Genomic DNA, 19899 nt, shown 5'->3' with positions numbered 1-19899 from the left:
ACATCTTCTTTATCCATTCATCTGTCGATGGACACTTAGGTTGCTTCCATGACCTGGCTATTGTAAATAGTGCTGCAATGAACATTGTGGTACATGTCTCTTTTTGAATTATGCGTTTCTCAGGGTATATGCCCAGTAGTGGGATTGCTGGGTCATATGGTAGTTCTTTTTTTAGTTTTTTAAGGAACCTTCATACTAGTCTCCCTAGTGGTTGTATCAATTTACATTCCCACCAACAGTGCAGGAGGGTTCCCTTTTCACCACACCCTTTCCAGCATTTATTGTTTCTAGCTTTTTGATAATGGCCATTCGTTGCTGATGCGGGCTTTGTCTAGTTGTGGCGAGCGGGGACTACTCTTCATTGAAGTGGGTGGGCTTCTCATTGCGGTGGCTTCTCTTGCTATGGAGCATGGGCTCTAGGGCGTGTGGGCTTCAGTAGTTGTGGCACATGGACTCAGTAGCTGCGGCTCATGGACTCAGTAGTTGTGACCCACGAGCTTAGTTGCTCTGCGACATGTGGGATCTTCCCAGACCAGGGATCGAACCCCTGTCCCCTGCATTGACAGGCGGGTTCTTAACCACTGTGCAACCAGGGAAATCCCTATATTTTATCTTTTGAAAAATATCTTCTAAGAGTTCAGAGACTTCAACATAAACCTTGAACATTTTCACTTTACTGTGGCTAGAAACCAAAACGCTATGTGAACAAGGTTATATATTTTCAATGTTTGCAAGGGTCAGAAATGTGCAAAAAGTGAGTAGTTGAGGTTATGTGACCAAAAAGGTTTCATATGAAGGATAACTGTTCAGGTCTCTTGGGAGAAACCATTCTTCAAGTATGTGTTTGCCATTTAAGAAAATACTGATGTCGTTCTTAGCTAGAAATATAGCAGTAGTATTCATGGAAATATTTAACTGAACTTTGATGCTATAAGTTATAGCAAGATATTAAGTGTGAACCATATGCAGTTTAAAAGCATTTGCTAATATATAAATGATAATAAGAGGCTTATAATTATCTTACCGTTATTTATCTTTCTTGTTGAAATTCTCTGCTGAAATATTACTCTTATAATGTCTATTCAAAGAATATTCGATCATTTTAATTTAATAAGTGAAATTTTTTAGTGTTTCTCAATTAATTAAAAATTAGGGCCTATGTATTGATTAAATCTATTACTGTTATTTAAATTTTGAGTTAAAGTTTCATAAATTTTCAAGAAAGAGAATATTCTACCACAATTTTTTTGTAAATTCTAAATGTAAACAATTAATCTAGAAAATATTTATTTTTCCAAATTATAAAATTAATGCTTCTGTGACAAATAAGTGCCTCTTTTGTGGAATTTTTAATAAATAATTTGAATGTCAATTTGTCCTACAATTTTCTTTTCTAATTTTAATGTTGAAATAGAATGACAAGCTATTAATTAAAAAAAAAAAATCCCTACAAGTATGGAAGGCAACAGTGATTTACTGGTAGTTTCTTTTTCCAGTTCTAGTCTATGTAGGTAGTAAAGTGTGGATTTAGTAGAATGACCGCAAGGGTTATTGTTTTTCTTTTAATAAGTATTGCTTATTAATTTTTCTTACATCAATAATTGGATCTTAGGCAGATCATAATAAAAATATCCATATTAATACCAAGTGGAGAAAAACTGCAGACCAATAGATGATTGTAGCAACACATGGGACACTGTGGAGAGAAGAAAAGTCATAATCAAACTAAGTATTAAATTATAGATAGGCAGTTTTCAGAGAACACCATGTGAAGTTGGAGTATAATTTCGTGTTAAATTATTCCATCTTTATTTACAGCTGCACTCCAATTCTGACAAAGGTGATGGATCTGTGAAGTACATCCTTACTGGAGAAGGTGCTGGGACTATATTTATCATTGATGATACCACGGGTGACATCCACTCAACAAAAAGCCTAGACAGAGAGCAGAAGACCCACTATGTGCTTCATGCTCAGGCTATTGACAGACGAACAAACAAGCCCCTTGAACCTGAATCTGAGTTTATTATCAAAGTGCAAGACATCAATGACAATGCTCCGAAGTTCACAGATGGACCATATATCGTAACTGTGCCTGAAATGTCAGATATGGGTAAGAGAAATCATTTTTATATTTTGGCAGTTAATATATTTTTGATGATCCAAAAATCATCTTTTGAAGACCAGTTTTTAAATTTTGGGAGGGGAGTGAAGAAATCTGAAGAAGTTCCAAAATATTTTCATAATTTCCTATGGCCTAAAGTGTTAAAGAATATTTGGCCTAGCTATTCTAATACTTATTAAAACAAATTTCTGAATCTGTAAGTTTTAGAAACAGCTTGATCTTAAGGAAAAACAACCATACATGAGAAAACACTTGCAATTCTTGCTTAACTGGCATAATTCTTTGACCATACCAACACATTCAGTGACAATTTGTATAGATACAGATAATATAATGTTGGAAATCTATTGCTACGTCTTTTATGCTTGCAGGTTATGATCAAATTATACTAGTATTAATAGTACAAGCAATAGCTACATTAATCAATAAACTTTGCAGACACTCCTAAACATTTACATCCCTTATTTATTTTAAAATATATGACAACCCTGTGAAGTATTTTGAATACCACTTTAAAGCTGTGCAAAGTGGTGTACAGTATGTAAGTAACTTTCCCAAATTCTTTCCCAAATTGCTAGAAGAAATTGACTCTAGGCTCTCCTGAATGCAGAGCCTACACTGCGTTTGATAAATCGTGATTGAGGTCTCCAGTCTTCTGATCATCTGGGGCTCTCCCGCCACTCACAGATTTCCATGGTTTAGCTATTTTATTTTATTTTTATCTCAGATGATAAATTTCCTAAATATAATTAAAATAATGTTCAGCTGTGATAATAATATTTTTATTACCTCTGTGAGGCTCTCAGTTTGGATTTAGAACGTATATTTTGAATAAAGGTTTTACATATTTAAGTTTCCTGTATATGTATGGGTTTTAAATTAAGTATTATAGTCACGAATCCAGTCACTCTGTGTAATTGGATATATATATATGGTTTTTATAATTTGAAAATTTTTCCAGTTTTATTGAGATATAATTGACATACAGCACTGTATGAGTTTAAGGTGAACAGCATGATGGCTTAACTTACATATATTGTGAAATGATTACCACAATATGTTTTGTTAACATCCTTTGTCTCATATACATAAGGTTTTTTAATTCAAGATTGCAGTTTATTTTTTTTTTCCCAGATCCACTCATCTTAGTTCTCCTGAGATTGGCAGATAGCTTCTGAATCCGTTGGGGAAGCAGGTTAGAAAGAGAGACTAAGTTCTCCTCCTTAACCAGAATCTCAGGGGAGAAAGCTATTGCTAATCTGGCTCCCCAGGGACCAGAGTAGAGTGCAGGGTCCAGACTCAGAGAGCCTGTGGAAAGGCCCAGAAGACACTCATGCTCGTTGGTCTCTTAGGAAAGTTAAACAGCGCAACACCATTATTCCTGGCAGGTGAGAGTTTGTGTGAAAACTCCAGAACAGCCTTCCTCCTAGCACCTTGTCAAGGGACTGACAGCCCATCAGCCAGTCATCTTCTCCTATGAAAGCGAAGAGCTCTATGACTCCGCCACTTGTGAAAATGCCACTGGTAAGGTACTGCCAGGGGCCAAGTAAGAACCCCGGGGAGCGCAAAGGAAACGACGGTCACCAGGGCAGGCAAAGCACCATAGAGAGAAAACGGGCACAGCAGTCATTACCAAGAAAGAGTATTGAACGGTAGATAATCAGAGCACTAGTGTTTTAAGGACACTGCAGAGAGATTTCTGTAACTCAAAGCCATGTTTTCTATAAACAAGTAAACAACAAAAAAATCAATTGTATGCATTGAGGCATGAAGGGTCACTGATAAGACCCAAATTATTTTTCTGGAACTTAAGAACATCCCAGACTGGAAGAAAGAGCTAAAAATCAGAGGGCAAAAATACAAATATATGGCAATTGTGAGAAATAGATGAGACTTAGAGTATATGTTAATTAGACCTAGCATGTGAATAACACATGTTCCCAGAGAGCAGGAAACAGCAGATGAAGTAGAGGAGCAATAACATTTTTTTCCTGGAGGTGAGGAATATACAGAATTTACAAGTTTAAGAGACTTCCAGAGTTCCTGGAAAGGGTAATAGGATAAGAATCAAACTTAGGCTTTAGGAACTTTGCCAGGATTCACCTAAGGATACAGAGAAAATTTTTACAAACTTTCAGATATGTAAAAATTACCTATTAGGAAAAGATATTTTCACATCATATTTATCACTTGAAATATTGGAAAGTGGTTAACGATTGAATACCATTGTCAGCCTACAGAGAAAAGACTGAAACCCCAAATCTTTCATTCAGGCAAAACATGATTCATCTGTTAGCATGAAAGAAGTATGTGGAGAAGGATCCAGAAAGTATATCATCCTCCCACCTTACCTAGAAAAATATTTAGGAAAACAGTTGACATTGAAAATAGTTGAAATGAATCAGAACAGAGATTGAAAAGCCAAGGAAAATGACAAGGGGAGGAAAAAAGTTATCAGAAATGTACCCTGAAATATATACATGTGTGTGAACACAGTGAAAGCTAAGTGGGTACATGTGAGCCTGTTAAAGAATGCTGGACATTTAGGAATCATGAAGCCTAAAGGAATCATTGCAGCAAAGGCTGGAGGACTTAGGAACAAGCCAAGACATCTCAGTCCTCATCTAGGACTTGGAGAGAAAGGTAGGAAGGGGAGGGAAATACTAGGGAAGCTGACCCTTGAACTAAACGGGTGTGAACTGCGTGGGTCCACTTACAGGAACCTCCTACACAAAGGCCAACCGTAATAGCTTATCCGTGGATTTTTGACTGCACAGGGGGTTGGTACCCCTAACCCCCAAGTTGTTCAAGGGTCAACTGTATTCTTAAGTTCTTTTATGGAAACGAGTATGGTTGAAGGAGAAATATTTAATGCCTGAAAGTAGTGGAGAAAAGGGACAAAGCAGAGTAGGCTTTCAGTCTCTTTTGTACCACAGTTCCAAGCATGATTTCTGGTGAAAGAGTATGGCAAGCTTTAGGCTGAATATTGGAAATCATATTGTGTGTGTGTGTATGAACTCATTGTGGAAAAACAAATACATAAAAATTATAATAGCATCTAATGCACATTGTAATATGAACATATGGAAGGTGATATAAAAGTTAGTGGAGTGAGAAACTCACTTTACATTGTGGGCTTAAGAATGAGTGGTATTTGCACTGCCTCTAATTTTAGAAGTCAAACAAACAAACAACAACAACAACAACAAAAAAACTAGTAATGTGGTGCAGGACAGAAGAGCAAACCATGGCAGTGGAGACAAATCCAGCCTGCTGTCTGTTTTTATGAACAAAGTTTTACCAGAACAAAGCCATACCCATGCATTTAAATATTGCTTATGGTAGTTGGGCTTTGCAGTAGCAGAGTTGAGTTTGCAGCCAACACTATGGCTCACAAAGCCTAAAATGTTTACTATGTTGCCTTTTACAGTAAAAGTTTGCCAACCTCTACTGTAAGGGATTTTAGAGAATGACCCTCTAATACTCTTGATAGACAGGCACCTGTTGATCCAGGGCAGTTAGTGTTCTGACAGCCCAGCTGACTATATACACATATACAAAAATATGGCATTTGTCACAAACAATAGGATCATGCTTCTTCTTCCATTTAGGTAAATGCTGTTAATTATCCAATATTCAGCTTCCACTCCTATTACTAAGAGAACTCAGTTTTGTTTTTTTTTTAATAATTATTTATTTATTTATTTATTTATTTACTTTTTTATGGCTGTGTTGGGTCTTCGTTTCTGTGCGAGGGCTTTCTCTAGTTGCGGCGAGCGGGAGCCACTCTTCATCGCGGTGCACGGGCCTCTCACTATCGCGGCCTCTCTTGTTGCGGAGCACAGGCTCCAGACGCGCAGGCTCAGTAATTGTGGCTCACGGGCCTAGTCGCTCCGCGGCACGTGGGATCTTCCCAGACCAAGGCTCGAACCCGTGTCCCCTGCATTGGCAGGCAGATTCTCAACCACTGCGCCACCAGGGAAGCCCGAGAACTCAGTTTTGATCAGGGTGACACTGTGCAGAATTAAATATTCATCTCCTACCATACCTTTTCATCTAAGAATGACCATGTGATGTAATTCTAGATGGTAAGATGTTAAGCAGAGGCAATTAGGTGGAACTTCCAGGAAAGATACAGATTTCCTGCCAAAAAAATCACACCTGGCATGCATATTTCACCCATCACCATTTTCCTTTCAATTGTTGCCTAAAGCAGATGTGGTACAGAAATGTAGCAGCCACTTGCAACCATATAGATGAAAGCCTGTTGCTTAGTGCAGAAAGATAAAAGGGCCTGGAAGAATGATCCATTACAGAACTGACCTCCAGCTCTGGTCTGCGAATCCCAAGAGCCTTCTTAAGAAAGTAAATCTCATCTTTTTAAGCTATCGAGTTGGATTTCAGATACGTGCAGCTGCACTGAATCTGAATTGATAGCTGGACAAATTCTAGGTTTCAACATGAACCCAATAACCAAAGAATTGAACCTAATACTGAATCCAAAGGAGTGGTGAGTAAGGTTTTAGCATCAGAAGAGAAACAGTGCTGTCAGTTTCTATTAAGTGGCTTGATTTGGGAATGATACAGAAAATCATCCCTCCTTTCCATTTCTATGTAATTGTGACGCTAGATGATTTTGCTATGGCACCAATATTTCTTTCTGCATGTGGTGAAGCTAACAGTTGATTTCAGATATCTAAATCATGTTTCCTATCAACTGTAGAATCAATTGGATCCATAGAAGTTCTGATGAGTGGATAAAATGACTACAATCAAATAAACATGGGGAAATTACGTTAGCAGGAGATTCTTAGGAAAAATAAACACATGTTAATTATACAAAAAAATCTCAAATTTCACTAGTAATTTAAGAAACCATGAAGGAGAAGGAGATAGCAATGTTCACCTACCAAGTATGCAAATTTGATAATTCACAAAATTGTTAATGTGCAGAACCATCAGCAGAAAGGTTGATTTTCATAGTTTTTTGGAGGGTAATTTGGCAATGTCTATCAAAATTTTTAAAAGAACATATATCTATTGTAGAAAGCTATTTTATAGATATACTGACATGGATATGCAAAGATATAAAAGGAAGGATGCCCATTGTAGTATTGTTCACAATAGTGAAAAATAGAAAACACACTTAAAGTACACTAATAAAGAAATTCTCAAATGAATGAGTCTTCATATACTGATACCTTAGGCAGCCTTAAAATGAATGAATTTAAACTGTGTATGCTGACATTCCAAGATCCAGAGTATTTTAGTGAGAAAAAAAGTTTTCAGAAATCCATGTGGAATAGAATCTACTTTATTTTTAAAAATAAATACGAGTTACAGAATATGCATACTCATACATAAGAAATATCTGAAGGACACACACACAAGTAAAAGTGATTACTTCTACAAAGAGGGTTGCAGGTTTATTTGGTATGAGAGAAGTACATTCTTCTTTATTAAAATAATATATACATGTTATTTATGAAATGATAATGAAAAGTAAAATGTAGATTTGTGAAAATAGACCTTAATAATATTTACATTTAAAACTATACCAGTTTCCAATACTAATAATAGCTAACAATAGTGTGATAGGTGACAACAAAATTTTTGCAACAGAAGGTGACTGATAAGATCATTGTTTTTACCATATACATATTAATTGAGTTTTGAATCATCCAGTCATTAAAAAAAAAACTGTATCCTTTAATCTCTCCAATTCTTTCTGGAAAGAAGGAGAGAGAGAGTGAAGGCATTTAATGTGCTAAGAAATGTGATAGTGGCTAGTAATAAAACGGTAAATAAAACAAAGCCCCTAAATTTGAGCAGACTGCAGACATGTAAACAGAAATTTTCAATATGGCGTTTGATAAGCAAAAAAATAGAGGGCCCATACAGTTTGACTGGGAGCCCTGCTTGCAGACTAGAGAAGACATCCTCTGAATCTTATATAATGTGTGGGGCTTTTTCAGTTAGACAAGGAGAAAAAAGTGCATTTTACATAGAAGACACATGATGAAAAACACTCCTCTCTCTTCCCTGTGGGGTTGTATAGTTTAGAGTGTGTGTGTGCGTGTGTGCACGCACGCCTGCTTGTGTGATTACGGGGGCATAAGCAGGATCATCGTGCAAATGATGGATTCCCTGTAGAGCTTTGCAAAATGTGATATGAGAATACAGAGCGGGCAAGAGAAGGCAGCACCAGGGACCTCTTATGTGTGCACGTTTTTATCAGATGACTGTTTCTTGTTTATCCATTGCTAAGAAATGGTCATGGAGACCTCCAAGTAGTTGCTGGGTGTTATACTGCCAGTGAGAACAGCATAACGTGATAGTATATTTCTGTCAGTGAGTAATAACAAGCAGACAAAGTCTGTGGCATTCTGGATGTTTTCAAAAAGAAAGATGCAAAATAAACTGAAGTGGTTTTTGTTGCATGTTTTAAAATAAGGTTTTTCTTTATCTCTTAGATTTACATACGCCATGTAATTTCAGCTAATATCTAGGGTATCGTATCCCCCTAGAAGAGTTTTGCAACCTTTCCACTATTGACATGTGGGACTGGATAATTCTTTGCTATGGGGGCTATCCTGTGCCTTGTAGGTTCTTTGCTATGGGAGCTATCCTGTGCCTTGTAGGTTCTTTGCTATGGGGGCTATCCTGTGCCTTGTAGGTTCTTTGCTAGGGGGGCTATCCTGTGCCTTGTAGGTTCTTTGCTATGGGGGCTATCCTGTGCCTTGTAGGTTCTTTGCTATGGGGGCTATCCTGTGCCTTGTAGGTTCTTTGCTATGGGGGCTATCCTGTGCCTTGTAGGTTCTTTGCTATGGGGGCTATCCTGTGCCTTGTAGGTTCTTTGCTATGGGGGCTATCCTGTGCCTTGTAGGTTCTTTGCTATGGGGGCTATCCTGTGCCTTGTAGGTTCTTTGCTATGGGGGCTATCCTGTGCATTATAGGATGTTCAGCAGCATTCCTGGTCTCTCTACTCATTAGATTTCAATAGCATCCCTCCCACCGCTGCCATATCGTGATGTCTTCAGACACTGCCCAAAGATCTCTGGAGGCCAAAATTGCTCTCAGTTGAGAATCCCTGCCCTAAGAAACATGCAAAATAAAAGAATGAAAAGATTTCAAAATAGAAACATGAATGGGAGAAAAAATATTTGTTAAATTTCGAGTCACTTCCAAAGAGAACTCCATAGTGTTGGAATGCTCATGCCATATATTTTGTGACCAAAACCAATTCTATCTGCCCAGGTAAGCAATGTTCATGTTTAGGTATTAGTTGCCATATTTAAATGGATAACATTTTGAAAACAGTGAGGAAAACCATTGAATAAAGTTAGGATATTTGTGCTCACAGAAAGTAGAGTAACAGGTGTGGCTACATGAGAGTCATTGTGGTGCTTGTTTAAATCTGCCTGTTTTTGTAGCACTGATTTAGAAAAGGACCATTTGAATTATGATGGGTGTCTAGTAAGCTATTGGCTGTCACATTGCTTTTTTCAAAACTTATCTAAAGATGTGATTGCCTTCAACAAAGTGAACATATGTGGACAGAATGACATTATAATATTCTGGAGGGCAAATGTAACCTGATAGGACTATGAAGAGACTGGTACATATTTTATCAATACACACTTAACATTTTTTGTCTTCTTTTTTCTCTGATATGTGGTTTATTATCATTCCAATCTTGATGACTTTACCACCTCTTACCGATTATTCTATAGAAGTACTTCTTTAATTTGATTTTCTGTAATTTTATTAAAAGTCTGTGTTTTTCAAAGAGGGCAGTGACCATGAGATGAAATTATTCCCTTTTTGGAGTCAGTGTTCAGGTGCATGTGTGGCTTTCTGAAAATGAAGATAGAATGAATAAAATCTTATTTGTAAATAGCATTGCCATTCTCAGATGGAAAGGGAACAATTGTCTTAAGACCTTTAGTGGTATTATAATAAAATATATTATTATCATAAAAAAGCTAGCAAAGGTTTATTTTTAATTGTGTGTATTGGTAAATCTCTTTTTTAAAAAACAATAATTTTGTCTCTTCTGTTTGTGTGTAAGTATACCCACATTTCTTCAATTCTAGTATTGTTTTTGCCTGGAATCAGAAGTACAAATTTAAATTTGGTTGTATTGCAATCACCTTAAATTTTCGAAAAATTGCTTCACATATGGAAATTGGTTCAAAGAAAACCATGCCAGATCACAGTCTAATTTGCTTGAAAATAAATTTCACATCTTTGTTTTTCGCAGAAACATATTTATAAGGAAATATATAAATCTCTACCTAGTCTCTTCTATATGTTAATAAAATATACCAATAATTAAACATTATTTAAAAGCATTTTTTAAATTGTACCAGATTATAGGAATAATGGTTTTTAATTAATTGGAGAGAGAGCAGAATATACTTTATGAAAATTATGAATATATAATTTATGAACTCTAATTTCAGTGGAGTACTAAAACTTAATTTGGCATATCAGGAGAAGATACAAAGTTTTACTCTATGACCCTTAAATTCTGCAAGGTTCTTTGTCTTTGGAGATGTATTAAAACATCCCCAATCTTTTTCCTGTTTTCTTTGTTCCCTTCCAACCTCTAAACCCCAGACCTGTTTCCATTTGCAGCTGTGTTCTTTGTTGCAAAGCAACAAGAAGAGACACCAGCTGTGCTTATTTTATTGCGCTGCTTGTTGGGGAACTAATTTAATTCTTCCCAAACATCTTGGGAGCTTCACCTGGATATCTTCCAGGATTCTAGTAGCAATTTTATAATTATTACCCTGGGGCATAACTTCAGAATGAGATAATTTCAGTAAAGTGAAGCTGACACTGCAATCCTACATGGTAGATTAGGGTGCATATGAAGAATCACATAGAACAAGTGATGAATCATACATTGGACAAAATTTTCTAAGGTTCATAAGCTTTTTCCTCTTAACTTCTCATAACTTTTCTTCTGTATCAGTTAGCTTTTGTTTTGTAACAAACCAAGCCACAATTGACTGGCTCAAAATATCATTCATTGTACATGGACCATCAGAGAGAGAAATTAAGAAAACAATCCTGTTTACAATAGCATCAAAAAGAATAAAATACTTAGGAATAAATTTAACAGAGGAGGTGAAAGATCAGTACACTGAAAACTATAAGACACTGAGGAAAGAAATTGAAGGAGACCAAATAAATGGAAAGATAGTCTGTGTTCATGGATTGGAAGAATATTGTTAAGGTGTCCATACTACCTAAAGTAATCTACAGATTTAATACAATCCCTATGAAAACCACAATGGTGTTTTCCACATAAATAGAACAAACAATCCTAAAATTTGTATGGATCCTCAAAAGACCCCTAGAAGCCACAGCAGTCATGAGAAAGAATAAAGCTGGAGGCATCACACTTCCTGATTTCAAACTATATTATAAAGCTGTAGTGATCAAAACAGTACAGTACTGGCATAAAAACAGACACATAGATCAATGGATCAGAATAAAGAGCCCAGAAATACCCATGCATATATGGTTAATGAACTGATGACAAAAGAACTAAGAATATGTAGTGAGGAAAGTATAGTCTCTTTGATAAATGGGGTAGGGAAAACTGGATAGCTACATGCAAAAGAATGAATCTAGACCCCTATCTTACACCATACACAAAAATCAACTCAAAATGGATTAAAGACTTGTTGAATGTAACACTTGTAACCATAGAACTCCTAGAGGAAAACATAGTGGGTAAACTCCTTGACATCAATCTTGGCAATGACTTTTTAAATTTGACACCAAAAGCAGAAATAAACAAGTGGGACTTTAGAAAGTTTCTACACAGCAAAGGAAACCATCAACAAAAAGAAAAGACAACTCATGAAATGGGGGAAATACTTCACATTCATTCTTAGGGCAGCATTTCAAGAGAGTGAGAGCAGAAGCTTTAAGGGTTTTTGAAGAGAAGGCTCAGAAGTTCCACTACTCTACTTTTGCTGTATTATATTACTGTACATCACTTGAAACAATGTTCTGTAAATATTTATTGAATGATAATATGTCAGCCCTTTCCACCTACACTTATGTTTAGAGGAAAGAGTTTGTAAAAATACAGCCTCTTAATTTTTTGAACATCATTGTTCGGATATCTGGTAAAAAAGTTTTATTGCTTTATGTAGTAATGATTCTTTTTATTTTCTTGTAAATAATTACATTTGTTTTTTCAAGAAGGACCACAACACCAATTTATTTTCTCACTTTTATTCAATGATTGATATAATCTACCAGATTTCACTTTATGCTACTTCAGATTCCTTAGTTTCTCCATTTACTTTTTATGAAAGTATACCAGACTTGGAATTCCCCAATAAAACTGATCAATTCATAATAGAAAGTACTTCACTGGAATAGATAAATTATTTCACTATAAGTTGGACCCAATTTACAAAAATTAAATCTCCACGTTATGTTTTTTTTGTTTTTGGCCGCACCATGGGACTTGCAGGATCTTAGTTCCCTGACCAGGGATTGAACACAGGCCCTCTGCAGTGAAAGTGCAGAGTCCTAACAACTGGACTGCCAGGGAATTCCCAAATCTTCACGTAATGTTTTAAAAAATATATTCAAAAATGATTTTCATGTATATGCTCCTCAGTGTAGGAAATGTGAATACAAAGCCAACCAATCAGTTTTGGCAATTCTAGATACAACTTATGTTCAAGTAAATGTAAAAAATATAATGGGTGAAATTTTCATAATGGCTAAAGGAACATTCTGGTGTATAAATTAGCCTTGGAACTTAATACTTCTCTTCATGGAGATAGTGCGTTTTTTAAAAAAAATACAACTAAAAATTTTTACTACAACTGACCTTAGGGCATCCTGGGCTTATTACAGTGGTCCCCAACATTTTTGGCACCAGGACTGGTTTTGTGAAAGACAATTTTTCCATGGACCGGGGTGTGGGGGCTTGGGGTGGGTGGGGGGATGGTTCAGATGGTAATGCGAGACATGGTTCAGGCAGTAATGCAAGCAGAAGCAGTTGGGAGCAATGGGAGCGGCAGATGAAGTTTCATTCTCTCGCCCACTGCTCACCTCCCGCTGTGCGTCCCAGTTCCTAACAGGCAGAGGACCAGTAACTGTCCATGGCCTGGGGGTTGAGGACCCCCAGCTTATATTTTATTGCTCACTACTTTATATTATACATTAATTTGAGCTTGTCTGATATTTTGCTAATTTGTAGGTCCTTCACATTTTTTATTATTTTATTTCTGTGTCATATGCACCTAACAAAGTATCACAAATGTAATAGTCAATAAATAAATAGACTCTATATGGAATAAAGACAAAATATACTTTTTATAGAGGTGAAGAGCTATTATTCCATGTGATATTTTTCTGTATACTTATCACATAAATTTATAGATATAAAATTTTCTTATTAAAATCATTCTTAATATTTACAAAATGTACTGACGTTTTATATAAATTTATCCTAATTATGGCCACTTTTGTTGTTTTTCTCCCTCTCCTCTCCTTTCCTCTCCTCTTCTTTCCTTTCTTCTTTCTTTCCTTTCTGGAGAAATAGACCAAACAAAAAATCTCATATTAGACACTAGCCATTACCTAATTATCACTGATAATATTAATTAGTCTATGCTATTACCCCTATACTTTAACAAAGGCTCATAAATTGAAATTGCTGTGAAATATTATAAAATGAAAAATATGGGAATTCCCTGGTGGTCCAGTGGTTAGGACTCCGCACTTTTACTGCCGAGGGCCTGGGTTCAGTCCCTGGTCAGGGAACTGAGATCCCGCTAGCTATGCCAAAACAAAACGAAACCAAAAAAGCCTTGAGGCAGTCTTTCTGTCACTAAGCCTCTCTGAGTCTAGAATCACTGTCCTAAAATAAAGCAGCTCTACATTCCCATCATTATATTTAAAAAAAAAAGAAAAATATTTTTAAGTGTGAAATCATTGTATTAGAGCACATGCTCCTGAAATTTCATTCTAAAAACTCATGTGCAGTAAACTCAGCCCCACTTTTTTGGGTAGTTTTTGCCATTTTCTAGGGGTCAGGTATAGGATAAAGGCAGAGCAATCAGGTGTGGGGTGAATGTTCTGTGTTCAAGTATACAGAGAAGGCTCAGCATGAGGTATAGGGAAAAGGCCCAGCAAAGAGGACTAAAGTGAATATACAGTGCCCAGCAAACAGGTACAGAGTGAACATACAGGGATCAAGGCTAGAGGAAGTCATCGTGACCACGTGTAGAATGAAGGCACAGTGATTAAGTATAAAGTAAAAACGCTGCGGTCAGGTATAGCAAGAAGGTATAGTGATGAGGTGTGACAGAAGGCAAAGTGATCAGGTAGAGAGTGGTGGCACAGTGGGAAAGAGGAATGTCTGTGCCATTGTAGATTCCTGCTGCCATCTACCAGATGTCTTTATTCCCTCTGTTTTTCAGGGTTCAGTCCTTCAGGGTCATAATTGCCTGCCGTCTGTCTTAATTGAGAGTGCTCTTAAGTTTCTCTCAGCTAAATTTCATTTCCCACCTTAGTAAATGGAAAATATATTCTTGCTCCCATACACTGGTAAGGAGAGAACTCTGTGAAGGTCAGTCTAGATCTTCTATGCTTTCACAAGTTAAATGGCCCCTTTATTATTAAAACATTTTATGGTCTTTATTATGCTGAGGTATGTTCTGTTTATATCTACTTTGTTCAGATTTTTTTTAAGATAAGGGAATGTTGAATTTTGTTAAACACTTTTCTGCATCTATTCATGTGACTTTTATTCTTCAAATTGTTAATATGTTGTATCACATTGACTGATTTGCAAATATTAAACCATCCTTGCGTTCTTGGGATAAATCCCACTTGATCATGGTGTATGACCCTTTTAATGTATTGTTGAATTTGATTTGCTAATATTTTGTTGAGGATTTTTAAACCCATGCTCATCAGTGATATTAGCCTATATTTGTGTGTGTGTGGGGGGGGTGCTGTGTGTGGGTGTGTGTGATTTTCCTCTCTGGTTTTGGTATCAGGGTGATGTTGACCTAGTGGAATGAGTTCAGAAGCATATTTTCCTCTTCAATTTTTTGGAATAGTTTGAGAACTATATACATTAATTCTTCTTTAAATGTTTGGTAGAATTCACCTGTGAAGCTATCTGGTCCTGGATTTTTGTTTGTTAGGTGTTTTTTTGATTACTGATTCAATTTTGTTACTAGTGATAGGTCTGTTCATATTTTGTACTTTTTCTTGATTCAGTCTTGGAAGATTGTATATTTCTAGGAATTCATCTGTTTCTTCTAGGTTGTCCAATTTGTTGGTTTATAATTGTTTGTAATAATCTCTTATGATGCTTTATATTTCTGTGGTGTTGGTTGTAACTTCTCTTCCATTTCTGATTTTATTTATTTGAGCATGTTCTTTTTTTTTCTTCATGGGTCTGGCTAAAGATTTATCAATTTTCTTTATCTTTTCAAAGAACCAGCTCTTAGTTTCCTCGAATTTCCTATTGTTTTTCTAATCTATATTTCATTTGATTCTGCTCTGATCTGAATATTTCCTTTCTTCTACTAACTTTGGGCTTTGTTTTTCTTCTTTTTCTAGTTCCTTTAGGTGTAAGGTTAGATTGTTTATCTGAGATTTTTCTTGTTTCCTGAGATAGGTCTTTATCACTACAAACTTCCCTCTTTGAACTGTTTTTGCTGTGTCCCATAGATTTTAGAACACTGTTTTTCCATTTTAATTTGCCTGGCTGTTTGTGAGGCCCAGCCATGACTTCTGTAGGCATGTTAGTGGGCAGGGCTGGTCCCCAGCTTGGCTGGCTTAGAAGTGTGATTGCAACTGCTGCGAGAGTGGTGATGCACTGGGTTGGCCCCAACATGTCTGGCTGTGAGGCACCGCCACAACTGCTGGTGTGCTAGGCTGGACCCCAGAGTGGGCGCTGCTTTAGAAAGACTCTGGTGGCAGCTGGGGGCACGCACTGGATGGGGTAGGGTGGGAACTGCTTTGGAGGGGTGCTGGTGGCCAGGCCTCAGGGGAACTCCAGGGCAGGGCACATGGTGTTAACTAGGTAAATGGAGAGTGACAGAAATGGTGCCCCCAGTGCTGGGCCAGCTAGGTGAAAAGAGAGTAAAAAAAAAAAAAAAAAAAAAAAATGGTGCCCACCAGCACTTCTGTCCCTGGAGAAAGTTTCACCTGCTCCCTGCTCCTTCAGTACATGTCCTAAAATTAGTCAATGAATCTCCTTCTCACATGACCCAGGCACATTTTAAGCTGCTGCCTCTGCACTAGGACCTGGGGTGAGTAAGTTTGTATGTAAGGCCTTCGTTAGCGATGTATCAGTTTCCTCTGGCTCTCCTAGACGTAAGCCCCACTGGTTTTCAAATCCAAACATTATGGGGGCTCGTCTTCTGCATGCAGGTTACCCAGGCTGGGGGGCACAGTGTGGGGCTCAGGCCCGAGGGAGTCCTCTGCAGTTGTGATGTCCTTCCCACTTGTGGATTGTCACACCAGGGGTACGGGTTTCACTAGACTGCATCTCTGCCCCTCCTATAGTCTCCATGTGGCCTTTTCTTAAATCCTTAGTTGTAGAAATTCTGTTCTGCTGGTCTTCAGGTTGTTCTCAGAGATAGTTGTTCTATATGTGGTTGTAGTTTTAGTGTGTCCATGGGAGAAGGTGAGCTGAGGATTTTCATCCTTTGCTATCTTGAACGGGACTTGGAGTTATCTACTATTAAATTTCAACTAATCAATCCTTATCTGACTTTGCCATTGACTTTCTTCATGGAAGAAAATTAGTATTGAATTTTTGGTAGCACACTGAACAATTGTTGGCAAAGGAACCATACAAGCCATGGTTCCATTTAGCTAAGGCCATCACAGTGGAATGTTTCCAAGTCTCACTGATGTGTTCATTAGTGTAAGTCTAACTAAATGATCTCAGTAAATCTTCCACTGCTGTATCACACTGAAGTGCCATGAAATATTGGAAAAATTCTGCTCCTTCTGAAGGGGGCACTGCTTTGGAAGTTTATCACAACATGGCATGTATATATGGCAAGGAAGAAGCAAACAGAAAAATAAGAACATGTGATGGCTTTTGTTTTACCCAACTGTTTGTGGTAAGTTGTTATCAGCAACAGAAAGAAGCTCAACTAGAAGAATCTAAGTGCACATCAGTAAACAATACGGAATATCATGTAGCTGTGAAAATTATATTTACCAAGATGGCATGGACATTTCCATGCCATGTTCTGTTATTACAGAAAAAGCTGCATAGAGTTCAGTTTAGTATGTACATAACTACAAGACAGACCTTTGAATGAGTGGAGAGAGTTATGAAAAGACATGTAAGACACTGCTAAGATTGCTTTTCTTAAGGGAAATGGCACAGGAGATATATTTTTCTTACTAAGATCATGTTTGACTTCTTTAATTTAAAATATTCTGTAAGATAAATACAATTAACAAAAAGAGATTGCTTTGAGTAGGAGTGTTTCTGTATTGTCCTCTCAGCCAAGAGATGTAAGAGCACCAGTCTTGGAATTGCTTTGTAACTAAATTTACACTCTGTGTGACTAAAGCAGCTACTGACAAAGTCACGGAAACCTTGCTGGTTCCAAGCAACATTTCATAAACCTCTTCCACCAGGTTTAATTTTCAGTCTTAAAAACATATATATACACATATATATATGTATAGATATGCACACACACGCACATACACAAAATAACACTTATACACATTTTATAATAAAATTACGTATAATTTTATATATATATATATATACACACACACATACACACACACACACACATATATACAATAATAATAAAATAACCAGCCTAGTGAGGCAATAAAACTCTGTGGTCTATACTTTGATTTACCTGATTCAGTGCTTTGCAAACACCTGTATGTACAGAACCAAAGTAGCTCGCATGTGATATATTGATGTTTGTATATTTTAAATAATCTAGATCATATGTTTAAATAATTTGATCTCAGGAATTAGTTTTGGTATACATCAAGAGAGAAAACAGGAAGAAACATTGTATATAGATGAGCCAAAGAGCAAGAACTACAATTATAAAATATTTTATGTAACTGTATCATAAAGGCCATTTTCCCCAAACATTGTGTAGTATTTTCAATTCAAAAGAGTCATTGTCAGCAAAGTTCCACAGCAACATTGTAGAGGGTGGCAGTTCAGTAGACAGTGCCCCTGAGGGCTGATAATTTGACACAAAGTAACACTAGCTCAGCCATAGTTTGCAGTGTGAGTGAGAAATCAACTTTTATTGTTTAATGCCTCTGAAATGTAGGGATTGTTACTGCAACATAATTTAACCCACTCGTTTTGATATTTCTCCCCTTGACACATCAGAGAGGATATTCCAAAAGTATTTTGAAATAAGTATTTCAAAAAGGAATCATAATAACAAGATAGGGTGCCAACAGTGGATAAATCCAGAGATTCCAAAAATTCCAGAGCATTGAAAACATTAAAAATTAATTAATGGGGTAAAAGAGACAGATCAAATTTACAGGCCTAAACACTAAAGGTGAAAACTGTTCTGCCCCCAAATCCCTTATAAATCCAAAAAAACAGAGGAAGTCACCTGGGCAACTTATTAAAGATTTCAAAGCAAGGAAGAATTTTTTCAACCTATTCTGTACATACAAAGAAAATGTGTTTTATTAAAGCCTTTGATTTTGGTTTGGTTTGGTTTGGTTTGGTTTGATTTTCCTAAGGATGGCTCACATAGGGGTATTGGGACATAAGGATGAAGCAGAAAATAGATTCCAGTAAACCAAAAAACCCACATAAGCGGGGAACAAAAAAGAATAAAAGAGCTCTTACCAGTAGGTGAATATCACAAAGTCCTTGCTTCTGATGCAAACGACTCCTCCCTCTGGGGACACAAGAGTCCTTGATCTGCCTGGCAAATATATGAACCCATTCTGCCACACTTATTAAGATGTAGCACTCCAACTTAACAAGGGAAACATCAAATCCATTTTTAAAATTTCTATTTTAAATTTTATGTTTTATGTTTTATTTTATGTTTTAAAAATTATGTTTGAGGTATAATTGACAAATAGGAATTGCATATATGTAAGGTGTACAACTTGATGTTTTGATGTATGTGTACATTGTCAAATGATCACTATGGTCAAGCTTATTAACATCTATCACCTCACATAGTTACCATTTTCTTTTTTCCTTCCTTTTTTTAATGTGTGTGTGTATGTAGTGAGAAGACTTAAGATCTACCCTCTTAGCAAATTTCAAGTATGCAATACAGTATTGTTTACCATAATCACTTTGCAGTACATTAAATCTACAAAACTCATTCATCTTGCATAACTGAAACTTTGTATCCTTTTCCAACATCTCCTCATTTTCTCTCTCCCTGCCCTACCCCTGGCAGCCACCATTGTATTCTCTGTTTTAGGAGTTCGAATATTTTAGATTCCACATATAAGTAAGATAATGCAGTATTTGTCTTTCTGTGTCTGGCTTATTTTCCTTAGTATAATGCCCTCCAGGTTCACCCATGTTGTTGCAAATGGCAGGATTTCCTTCTTATTTTAAGGCTGAAATATAACTATATCGGTATCACATTTTCCTTATCTATTCATCTCTCCGTGGACATTTAGGTTGTTTCAAATATATAACTGAAAAAATTCAAAGATGAAAAGATGATGAATTATATATGTTTCCTCAGAAATCATTACAGGAACAACATCTGCTGCCTAAA

The 19899-nt window shown here is 36.6% G+C and overlaps 1 protein-coding gene across 4 annotated transcripts in view; it reads left to right on the top strand.

The window, feature by feature from the left end:
* Positions 1–19899, top strand: part of CDH18 (cadherin 18) — a 577532-nt gene that overhangs the window by 336584 nt on the left and 221049 nt on the right. For all 4 annotated transcript variants that reach the window (XM_082380804.1, XM_082380803.1, XM_082380806.1 and 1 more), the window contains exon 3: positions 1819–2113. In XM_082380804.1, the coding sequence (XP_082236930.1) occupies positions 1819–2113 (295 nt within the window). The remainder of the gene's footprint in view (positions 1–1818; positions 2114–19899) is intronic.

This window comes from Balaenoptera borealis, assembly GCF_965194805.1.
Source record: "Balaenoptera borealis genome assembly, chromosome: 2".
Classification (NCBI taxonomy): domain Eukaryota; kingdom Metazoa; phylum Chordata; class Mammalia; order Artiodactyla; family Balaenopteridae; genus Balaenoptera; species Balaenoptera borealis.
The sequence above is the reverse complement of the archived record's forward strand: the minus strand, read 5'-3'. Positions and strand labels throughout refer to the sequence as shown.